Source organism: Dipodomys ordii, unplaced genomic scaffold, assembly GCF_000151885.1.
Source record: "Dipodomys ordii isolate 6190 unplaced genomic scaffold, Dord_2.0 Scaffold177, whole genome shotgun sequence".
NCBI lineage: Eukaryota > Metazoa > Chordata > Mammalia > Rodentia > Heteromyidae > Dipodomys > Dipodomys ordii.
The window spans coordinates 583,420-594,866 of record NW_012267393.1 but is presented as its reverse complement, the minus strand read 5'-3'; the positions used below and the strand labels follow the sequence as shown (position 1 = coordinate 594,866).

The following is an 11,447-nucleotide window of genomic DNA, read 5'->3' as shown; positions in this document are numbered from 1 at the left end:
AAAAAAAAAAAAAAAAGGGACAAGTGCCTAGGCCCTGAGTTCAAACCCTATTGTTGACACAAACATGTAACAACAACAACAAAATGCTGCTTATTCAAAATGGTTCTTTTTGTGACACAGGAACAGCAAATCCTTTGTTCCAATAATCAGATATGGATTCCGCCCTTCACTCACTCTGCACTACCACAAGGCCTGTCTCTGAGTCAACATACCATCAGCCCCCATCTGCAGCCTGAGGAGCCATGACAATCTGATACCCTGACTTTACTGCTCTCTTACGAGAGTTACAAAACAGAAGCCTATTGGCTGTACATAGAGAAGTACTTACTGCACAGAGCTTGGATGGCAAAGCACTTGTGCAAAGTTGCAAGGCTCTTAGAGCAGTTGCCACTAGCAGGGGTGGCTACCAGCTGAGTGTGTCCTTCAGCAAGACACAGCAGGCCTGTGGGGTCTTCCCTGAACGATGCTGCCAGGAAGGACAAGTGCCAAGGTCTTTGGATTCCCCCTGGCTTCTGTGGTACTTTCTGAAGATAGGGTATTTTAGTCTTCACGCTACTAGTGTTAAGTGACACCCTAACAGGATTATGGGTTCTAGGCATGGCTTGTGCCTCCTGGATGCCAGGGCCTTACCTGCACCATTCGCTCAAACATGTGTGCTAAAGGCAAATAGGAAAAGTGCACATCCGCACAAGTGGGAGCCCACTGACTCTGCAAGAAAACAGAAGGAGCCCAGGCAAGTCCCAATCAGTCAGGTGGGCGTCTTACCTGAATCACTCTCTCAAACATGTGAGCCAGAGGCAGGAAGGAGATGAGCACATCGTCCTGTCTCGGAAAGATCACTTTCTGCAGGTGATGGGCATGGGAGACAGAAAGGAAAGAAACACTGACAGGAAGACAACAAGAGAGTCATAAAACAATAAAGAGAAAAATGATCCTGGATGGGCGAACAGGAAGAGGGGGGATGGGGAGTGGGAGGGAGGGTGGGACAGAAAGGTGAGATGAGAGGGGAAAAAATAAAATGAGAGCCAGAGAGGGATGGGGAGAGGGAGAGGATGGTGCAGAGAGAAAGGGAGGGCAGCATAGGAAGCGGAGTGTTAGGTCGCAGCGCCAGTGGGTCTGAGTTATCTGCAGAAGCAAAGAGCCACATGAAGCACATATAAACCAGCAGAGCCGAGCTCCGCAGGGAAGTCTCCTTTCAGGAGGGGCCTGCACCTCACTTGCAGTCAGTCGGCGCCAGCCTGGCTCCCCTCCCTGCCTCCCCACAATGGTAGAACCTAACCCCAGTCTCTTGGGGCCACTTGAGCAGAAAAGTCAGAGGGTCCTAGTCTGTCAGCACTTTCTAGTGCTTCCGGAGAAGGAGGCCCATAGAGCCCTACACCTATGTCAACTGTGGGTGGTGGTGAGACAGGGAGACCCAAGCCCCAGACAAAAGTAGCTGAACCTGGCCTCACAAGCCACAGCTGGGAATCAGGGCTTTTAAAGGAGAATGCCAGCCAGGTGCTGGTGACTCAAACCTGTAATCCTAGCTACTCAGGAGGCTCAGATCTGAGGATCATGGTTCGAAGCCAGCCTGGGCAGCAAAGTTCTCAAGAGACTCTTTATCTCCAATTAACCACTCAAAAATGGGAAGTGGAACTTTGGCTCAAAATGGTAGAGCACTAGCCTTGAACAAAAGAGTTCAGGGACAGTGCCCAGGCCCTGAGTGCAAGTCCCACGACTGACAAAAAAAAAGAAAAAAAAGAACATGAAAACAAGGCCAGCTACACCCACCAGCCTGGGCAGAATGCCAGCCCAATCAGTCTTACAATTGGGTCTAACCCTAGAAACGGGTTGCTCTGACCAGGCAAAGGCCTGCACAAGGAGGCTCAGCTTTTGTGAGCCTGCCTGCTTTTTTGCTTTGTCACCGAAGTATGCTCTCTTGGTCTGTCCTGTTTTGGTCCTGTTTGGACAAAGCCTGGAAACATGGCTCATGGTTCATAATCTGAACTCAACCACCAGTTTTCCAGCAATGAATCTAAACATCTGAGGGTGTATCTTTTATAATGCCATGTAGCATGCAAGAGGGAGTCTCTACTAGGGAGAAAAGGCCTGGTTTCAATGGAAAGATAATTTGTTTTCTCCTGAAGGCAACTTCAGAATCTACTTACCAGTCCCGGGGAGATCCTTCTTTCTTAGCCTGTCATAAACACTAACGTACTTTTGTCAGGCCAAGATATATGGCTTTTTTGACTTTACATTTACCTGTAAGTATAGCCTTATAAATCAGCAGCTGCCACTGTTTCTCAGACTCTAGTAGTCCTTAAACACAAAATGACTGAATTAAACCCTGGCCTCCTTAAAGAACAAGTTAACAAGGATTACTTGTTTTAATTAAAGGGACCCATGCAAAAGCAAAGGGATCTCAATTTTTGAAGTTTAAAAAAAAGGAAATCAGGTTCACATGCTTTTCTGCGATCTCAGCACTCTAAATCAACTGAATGTTTGTTGAGTATTGGTCATTTCACTGTTTGAGGTTAAAAGCCATGCATGGTAGTGCATGCCTTTGTCACAGCACTTGGGAGGCTGAGGCAGGAGAATCATGAGTTCAAAGCCAACCTTGGTGACATTATGAGATGTGTGTCAACTGAAAATCAGACAAGCAGAAAACTCAACCAGTGTCTGAGGTTAGAAGTGGCTGTCAAATGCAATTGCTCTATTGAGTACAGAAACTCCTGCCTCTTATTGGCAGCCCAGATTTGATCAGGGGAGGAGAAAAAAAAAGAAAAGAAAAGAAGAAACAGCATTTAAAACCCCTCTAAGACTTGAGGTTATCCTCAAAGAGACACCTGCATGTAGTAAGTTTACTTTATTCACCTCTGTCACTTTCAGAAAGCCGGAGAAATCAGCAACTACGTTCCCATGGGTAAGCATCACACCTTTGGGGTTCCCTGAAAACAGATGGAAAGAAGGGACATTAGTTGGGAGGTAAAGGACCACTCCCTGAGAATTGTGCCAGAGGCCAGCAGTGCCAGACACCAGGCTGGCCTCCAAGTCTCTGGTACCTGGCCTCAGTTACCCTGGAGATCCAAGAAGATGAATGCTATATCTAGGAACCTCCACTTGATAGACCCTTTAAGACCACCAGGAGGCTCTTGGCAGCTTGGGACCAGAAGGCAGGTGGCTAAACAGGCGGACTGTCTTAAAGGCTGAAGTGTTTACCGTTTGTTGCACTTTAGCCTTTCCTGCCTCCCTCAGAGCCCAGCCCTGGGCCTCCAGTTCCTTCAACATACATCGCTGCTCTAGGCTGCTTTGTGTCTGCTTGGATACATCTGATTCACTGAAAACCTCCAGGTTCAGGCTCAGGCCCGGCCAGAGAGGCAGCAATTTCTGTCTGCTCATTGACAGAGATGGGACATACTCTTGCTTTGTTGAATGTGACTTTTCAAGGGTGATCATGAGGCCTGGTCTTTGGGAACCTTGAGGAAGTGAGGTCATTGACCATGACTCACAGGATAGAGACTTGGTTGGGGTCGGGTCAAAGATGGGCACAAGGCCAGAGGGAGCACCATTTCACATCTGGCTGAACACAGCCCTGATACTGCTTCTGTATGTCTGATATGGCTCAAATCCTAGTCTTATAGCCAGCATGTCAGCAGGCCATTGCTTCCCCCCCTCCCTCTCTGTTTCCTTACCTCTAAATCAAGGACAATCGTGCCCACTTCACAGGGGTGCCTGCTATAAGGATTAGGGACATGATCTCGGTACAACAGATGTTAAACTAGATGTTCCCACTGAGGCAGCAGATACAGTAGGTATGAAACTCCAAAAGGAGGGGATCAGATTCACCTGCAGAACTTACCCAGGAAATATTAAATCAATCAGCAATGTGGGAAAGCAAAAACAGGCAGATCACAACCAGGCCAACCCAGGTAGAAAGTGAGACCTTATCTTAAAAATCAAAGCAAGCCAGACACTGGTAGCACACACTGCAATCTTAGCTACTTAAGAGGCTGAGATCTGAGCACTGCAATTTGAAAGCAGGTCTGGGCAGGAAACTCTGAGACTTTTATCTACAATTAACCAGTAAAAAGCTGGGAGTGGAGCTGTGGCCCAAATGGTAGAGCACAAACCTTTAGTAAAAAAGCTAAGGAACAACTGGGCACTGATGGCTTGTACCTGTAATCCTAACTACTCAGGAGGCTGAAATCTGAGATCTGAGGATTGAGGCTGAAGCCACCTGGGACAGAAAAGTCTATGAGACTCTTATCTCCAACTAATCACCAAAAAATCAAATATCATTTTCTTTCTTTTTCTTTTGGTCGGTCGTGGGCTTGAACTCTGGGCTTGGGCGCTATCCCTCAGCTCTTCAGTTCAAGGTGAGCACACTACCGCTTGAGCCACAGCGCCACTTCCGGTTTTCTAGTGGTTTATTGGAGATAAGAGTCTCACAGACTTTCCTGCCCAGGCTGGCTTTGAACCGTGATCCTCAGAGCTCAGCCTCCTGAGTAGCTAGGATTACAGGCATGAGCCATCAGCGCCTGGTCTCAAATATTATTTTTTTAAAACAAGCTGGAGATGGAGCTTGGTTCAAGCAGTAGAATGCCAGTTGCTGAGAACAAAAGAGCTCAGGGACAGGCCCTGAGTTCAAACCTCAGGATTGACACAAGCGCGTGTGCACGTACACACACACATACACGTAACAGACAAAACCCAGGCCTTGAGTTTAAGTTCTAGTATCGGCACATACAAACAAAAAACAACCAAAGCAGTGGCTTTGAGGTAGAGCATCTGCCTAGCAAGAATGAGGCTTTGAGTATGTGGGGGAGGAGAACTGACAGATACGTTCCTTAAACCATCTCCCTGTAAGGCCATTTACTTCAAGTGTGTCAGAAGGCTCTTCTAGCAAGCTGGAGGAGGGGGAGAAACAGCAATACAGGAAAGAGGAAAGGGATACCACTTCCTCACTGTTAAGCTCTAAACAGGACCTGCTTCAGGGAGAGAGAGATCTCAATGAAGACTATAGATTCCTAGGTTTGGATCAGCACTTGATTCTGAAATAAGACTATGATGTATACCATGGGACTTTTTATTGCCTAAAACTGAACAGGGGCTGGGAAGGTGGCTCTGGTAGAACGCTTGCCTTGCATGCATGAGGCCCTGGGTTCGATTTCTCAGCACTACATAAGCAAAAAGAAAAAAGCTGGACGTGGCGTTGTGGCTCAAGTGGTAGAGTGCTAGCCTTGAGCTGAAGAGCTGAGGGACAGCGCCCAGGCCCCACGACCGTACCAAAAAAACCCCCAAAAAAACAAAACAAAAAAAACCAGATCAGAAATGCCTGAGATACCTAAATTTTTATTCAGAAGCAGAGGGAGGTCAACATTTACTGAACAAGTAGAAAGCAACAGAGAAGACAAAAACTTGCTGCCAGGTGCTGATGGTTCACGCCTGTAATCCTAGCTACTGGGAGACTGAGATCTGAAGATCGTGGTTCAAAGCCAGGCTGGATATTAATGTCCCCATGAGACTCTTATCTCCAATTAACCACAAGAAAACTGAAAGTAGAGCTATGGCTCAAAGTGGTAGAGAATGAGCCTTGAGCAAAAGACCTCAAGGACAGTGCCCAGGCCCAGAGTTCACGCCCCATGACTATCAAAAATAAAATAGCTATCATAATTATATCCCATGAGACATACTTGATCAACTTTTTGGTGACCCATTTGGTAGAGACCAAAGCAGCAGCCACAACTCCATCTTTGAATTCAATAGACTGATATTTTCCTCTGTCCAAGATGTACGGTGGAAGAAATACACCATCACCCACACTGTCAACTATTGAGGTGAACCAGATGCCAGTGGCTCATGCCTGTAAATCTCAGCTCCTCAAGAAGCTGAGATCTGAGATCGCCGTTCAAACACAGCCTGGACAGGAAAGTCTGTGACACTCTTATCTCCAATTATCCACCAAAAAAAAAGCTGGAAGTGGAGTTGTGGCTCAAGTGGTAAGAGTGCTAGCCTTGAGCACAAAAGCTCAGAGAGTACCCAGGCCCCGAGTTCAAGCCCCAGGACCAAACACAAAAATAGATCTCCCTAAACTGCCAAAACATAGAGGTGATTCTGGGAGTAAAGAGGTCACATAATTTTAAAAGGTCATATTTTTATAATAGGTAGTTACTAAAGTGCCTTCATTTTGGAAAGACTATCTTACCTCTACCTGTCCTTTAATTCCAGCACTTCCTCAAACCCAGGCCCATATTAAGACATTTCCACCAATTGTCTCTTAAGATACAAAACTCCTGGGGCCCACAAAATATTTTCAGGGTCGTCTCATAACTTTTACCTATGAATTCTCAGGTTTCTAGAAGTTTCTAAAGAACGCCCCCCCCCCAAACAGGGAAAGGGATGGAACTAGAACAAATCATTTTGACTGAGGTAAGCCAAAAGCAGAGAGACAGGGGCTGGGAAGGTGGCTCAGTGGTAGAGCGCATGCCTTGCATGCCAGAGGCCCTGGGTTCGATTCCTCAGCACCACATAAGCAAAAAGAAAAAAGCCGGAAGTGGCGCTGTGGCTCAAGTGGTAGAGCGCTAGCCTTAGCTGAAGAGCTGAGGGACAGCGCCCAGGCCCAGGGTTCAGGCCCCATGACTGGATCCAAAAAAAAACAAAAAAAGCAAACAAAAAGCAGAGAGACAAACGGCACATGGTCTCCCTGATATGTGGATGTTATGACAAAGTAAACAGGACTCAAGAAACAAAGGACCTACACTCAATTTGTCATATCATTTCTAAATGACTCCATGTTCTTGACCTCATATATGGTATATATACATATGTATTTATATATTTATATTTATATATGTGTGTGTGTGTATATATATATATATATATATATATATACAGGCACATCTGAGGGAAGCTAGGAGGAGAACACAGAATCAGAGGGAAACAGGAAAATATACAACAGAGGGGCCCATCAGCTGCACTGGACACTGATGAAAACGAACTAAGCAACTCAAGGGCAGCGATGGATGGGATGGAGGGAATGAGAGGGAAAGAGGGAACAGCTTATATACTAAGCGAAAGGAAAGAATGCGGAAGAAATAGCTCATAGAATTCACAAACATTATAGACCACGATGATGACAATTTGCCTTGTGAAGGTTAAAATGTGTTTATGACTTTAACTAAGTATCACTATCCCACAATACTGTGAAATTTGTGAAATTTATGTAATCAATCTCAGTAATTGTTTTTTAAATGAACACTCCTCCCCTCCTGCCCCAGATAGCAGATATGGAATCAGGATTGTCACAAAACAAGAGCCCACTGCCATACACAGAACTTTAGATCTGTGAGGCTGGCTGGCTTCCTCACACCTAACATTACCTCAGTGTGGAAGGTCTGAGGATCTTGAGAGAAAGTTGTCTTTATTGATTTAAAAAAAAAGCTCAATTCAGTTCCTGCCCAAACAATGACTGATGGCAGCAATTATTCAATTATAGTGAGTTTTGGTAAGCCTTTCCTTCTCCAGCACAATGCAGAATGTTCACACATCCTCTGGATACAACTTAGCCGCACAGTGCTGACAGCTTCTGTCCTGCGTTCTCTTGACTGCTTCTGCTCTGGCTCTTTTGGGAACTCTTGTGCCATCATTCTTCACATACAGCACTTCCAGGCTGGGCCGGCTCCTGGCTCATGCTTTTCCTCACTCAATCTGCCTTCACAGCAATATTCTGTCTTGCTATGGATTATTTGGGCATGCTGTCACTGTTATGCTGTTCCCTCTCTTAGGAACCCCCTTTTCTCTCTTTATCTTTTATTCCAGCTACTGACCCTTTAGGACTCTGCTAGATTGGAATTCTATAGGAATCCTTTGTGTCCTGCTGATCCGACATCTCACTGGCAGGGTACCCCATGCAGCCTGCATGCAGACCCTCAAGTAATAACCAAATTGTACTGCAACTGCCTGATGATGTGGGCTGTGAGCTTGTGAACACATACATGTCATGTGGGCTCTCTCTTATCCAGTGCTGGACAGTGGGTGCTCAGAAGAACAAGCAAAGGCTGGGAGCTGGTGACTCACGTCTGTAATCCTAGCTACTCAACAGGCTGGGATCTGAGGATCTCGGTTTAAAGCCAGCCCAGACAGGAAAGTCCCTGAGACTCTTATCTCTAAATAATCACCAAAACAAAAGCCAGAATTAGAGCTGTGGTTCAGGTGGCAGAGCACTAGCCTTGAGGAAAAAAACTCAGTGGCAGTGCCCAGGCCCTGAGTTTAAGGCGCGCGCGCGCGCACGCACACACACACACACAGAATTAATACATACAAACTAAAAAATGTCAAAGACACAAAATGAGGAGAAAGTGCTTCACAAGACCACTGCTTTTCATCTTTGGAAGGAAAATGACAAAACTCCTAAGGATACAGCATCTTAACCAGCTTTTAAGGAATCTAGTTTCCTAAAATGTTTGGAGAGATAGGTTCAGATTCATTGCTGGCTAATGGTTACTTTGAAATGCACAATTAACCATATATCTGCCCTAGATACAAAGAACAATCTCTCTCCTCCTCCTGGGTCTTTTTTTTTTTTTTTTTTTTGTCGGTTGTAGGGCTGGAACTCTAGGCCTGGGTGCTGTCCCTCAGCTCTTCAACTCAAGGCTAGTGCTCTAGATTTTGAACCACATTGCCACTTCCGGTCTTCTGAGTGGCTTATTAGAGATAAGAGCCTCATGGACTTTCCTGTCCGAGCTGGCTCTGAACCACAATCCTCAGATCTCAGTCTCCTGAGTAGCTAGGATTACAGGCGTGAACCACTGGCACCCAGCCCTCCTGAGTCTTCCTGGCATGGCTAAGGGATCCAAAACACTAGCTTATTTTAGGTTTCCTCAGAGGTATCTACCACATGCTAGAAGGAAACTTTCCTAGAATAATTCCACCAGAATCGAGGGCCAATGTCAGATTGAGATCATAATTTCCGTCTTTGCTCATCAGAAGAACAATGTGGCCCTGATCAGGCTAAAAGCCAGCATGCAACCTCAGCTGTGATGCCAAGGACACATGTGGCTGACAAGCTGACAACAGAATGAATATAAGAAGCACAGCCCAGGCTTATTCTAAAGCCAAGGAAATCCACTGGCAGGGTGATATTGGGCCAAAGGTCTATTACTGCCCTAGCTCTGTCCCAGCAACAGCCACAGCAGGATTGGGACTCTAAATCACAACTCATTTTCCAGGCTCCATGCATTCCGTTCCACTGCACGGAGCTTGCGTAGGACAGCTCAGCGTTTGACTGGCAATCAGTCTGGAAGATACTGGACATGACGTCTGTCCTCTCTAGCCAGAACAGCACATTTCTACTTTTGGAAGTCTTTTCCTAGGTGTAGGGCATCATGTGTGACCAAGTAGCATGGTAAAAGCCTTGAAGGCACTCGTAGAAGGCAGAGGTCCAAAGCTAAAGGTCACAGCAGTGAAATACTCCCCCAAATATTATCACTATGAAACTCATACCAAAAACAAAACAAACAACAAAAAAAAAACCCTGCTGGTGGCTCATGACTATAATCCTACTTACTTAGGAGGCTGAGGTTTGAGGATCATGGTTCAAAGCCAGCCTGGGCATAAAAAGTCCCTGTAAGACTCTTATCTCCAATTAATCACTCATAAACTGGAAGTGGAGCTATGGCTCCAAATGGTAGAGCACTAGCCTTGAATAAAAAGAGCTCAGGGACAGCGCCCAGGCACTGAGTTCAAGCCTCACAACCGGAAAAAAATAAAACAAACAAAAGCTGGGCCTGGTGACTCACGCCTGTAATCCTAGCTCCTCAAGAGGCTGAGAGCTGAGATCATGGTTCAAAGCCAGCCGGGACAGTCTGTGAGACTCTTATCTTCAATACACCACCAGAAAACCAGAAGTAGCAACTGTGGCTGAGTTGTAGAGCACTAGCCTTGAGCTTAAGAACTGAGGGACAGTGCCCAGACCCAGAGTTCAAGCCCCACGAACAACAACAAAAACATTGGAAAGCTTTATTTAAAGTGCAATGTAAGCCTGAAGGGTATTTTTAAACTGGACTAGCTCTGGATATATCAACTTCTAGTAAGTTTTATTTCTTTTCTGAGTATGGTTAAAAAATCCTTAAGCCAACTTGAATAGCAAAAATCCATTTCCATTCAATAAAGCCATGTTTCTCATGATCCATTGACATGGAGAATCTGGATTCTGGAGCTGGGTAAAGGTCAGCCAAATCTCTTAGAGGCTGTTTTTATAGTGGGCGTGTGTGGGGACCTCCAGAACTGTCATCAGGCAGGCCAGCCCTTAGTCTGGAGAAAGTCTGGAAACCTTTTGCTCATTCAGGACAAAGCAAGTAACTTCCCAAGTCATCAGATAAGACAAGAGTGACAGACAGTGGCAGAAAGACTTGGTGGGGAGTTCTGAGAACAAGGCACAACTCTTTTTTTTTTTTTTTTTGTCGCTTGTGGGCCTTGAACTCTGAGCTTGGACGCTGTCCCTGCACTCTTCAGCTCAAGGCGAGCGCTCTACCGCTTGAGCCACAGCACCACTTCTAGTGGTTTACTGGAGATAAGAGTCTCATGGACTTTCCTGCCCAGGTTGGCTTTGAACCGTGATCTTCAGATCTCAGCCTCCTGAGTCGCTAGGATTACAGGCATGAGCCACCGGCGCGCAGCTAAGGCACAACTGTTAAGACCTCCATTTGCTCGTGTCCACTTGGGGCAGGCTCAATGTGGAGCTGCTTACCCCAAAGACTCAGCTGAGGCCCTAGCAGCACACTGAGAAGGTGGGGCGGGCCCCTAGAAACTGCAAAGTACAGTGCCTGTACCATAGGCTTCATGTCCACTCTGTCTCTGCTCATGCTATGTGTGCATCCCATGGTTGGTGCCACGCACAGATTGTGCCATTTCTTCAAGACAGTCATGCCTATTGCTGCACAGCACCTGCACTGCCCACCTGTATCCTGCTCCATTCTCTCACCTGACACCTAACCATCCCGCTCATAGGTGAGAAACTGAGAACAGTGATGGCGGAGAGAATGAGTGATGGATTCATAGCAAGTGTGGAGATGAGACTCAAACTTAGCCTCTCAGAGACACAAAATGCCATATCCCTTTCCCAGTTCCTGGTGGGGAGGCAGGGCCAGGAAACAGTGGAGTGACAGGTGTTTCCCATAAAGAAATGACTGCTGTGGGAAAAGTCTTACCCCAGCATGTGGTCTAGATACCCAGGGCTCTACTGGCTCAGCTCTGGGAAGCGTAAGGTTTACATGTCCCGTCTGACACTGTCCATCTGCAGCTGGTCACCTGGGTCCTGTCTAGTGCCAGGCAATGGCACTAGCAAAAGGTGCGAACACATGGAGCTAGGCGAGGGCAAGGCTCAGCCTATCTTATAGAGGCACTATGGGCTCTTGGGAGTCAACTGCTAGGCTTCCAGGAAAAGGTGAAGATAGATGACCATAGTAGTC

The 11,447-nt window shown here is 46.4% G+C and overlaps 1 protein-coding gene across 3 annotated transcripts in view; it reads right to left on the bottom strand.

The window, feature by feature from the left end:
- The window catches only part of Acsl6 (acyl-CoA synthetase long-chain family member 6), a 61,755-nt gene that overhangs the window by 22,887 nt on the left and 27,421 nt on the right, over window positions 1-11,447 (bottom strand). For 2 of the 3 annotated variants that reach the window (XM_013033796.1, XM_013033794.1), the window contains exons 10-11: window positions 2,854-2,927; window positions 631-708 (exon numbers count right to left, since the gene is read on the bottom strand). In XM_013033796.1, the coding sequence (XP_012889250.1) occupies window positions 631-708; window positions 2,854-2,927 (152 nt within the window). Of the gene's footprint in view, window positions 1-630; window positions 709-765; window positions 844-2,853; window positions 2,928-11,447 lie in introns of all 3 variants that reach the window. The other variant, XM_013033795.1, reaches the window with a different exon arrangement.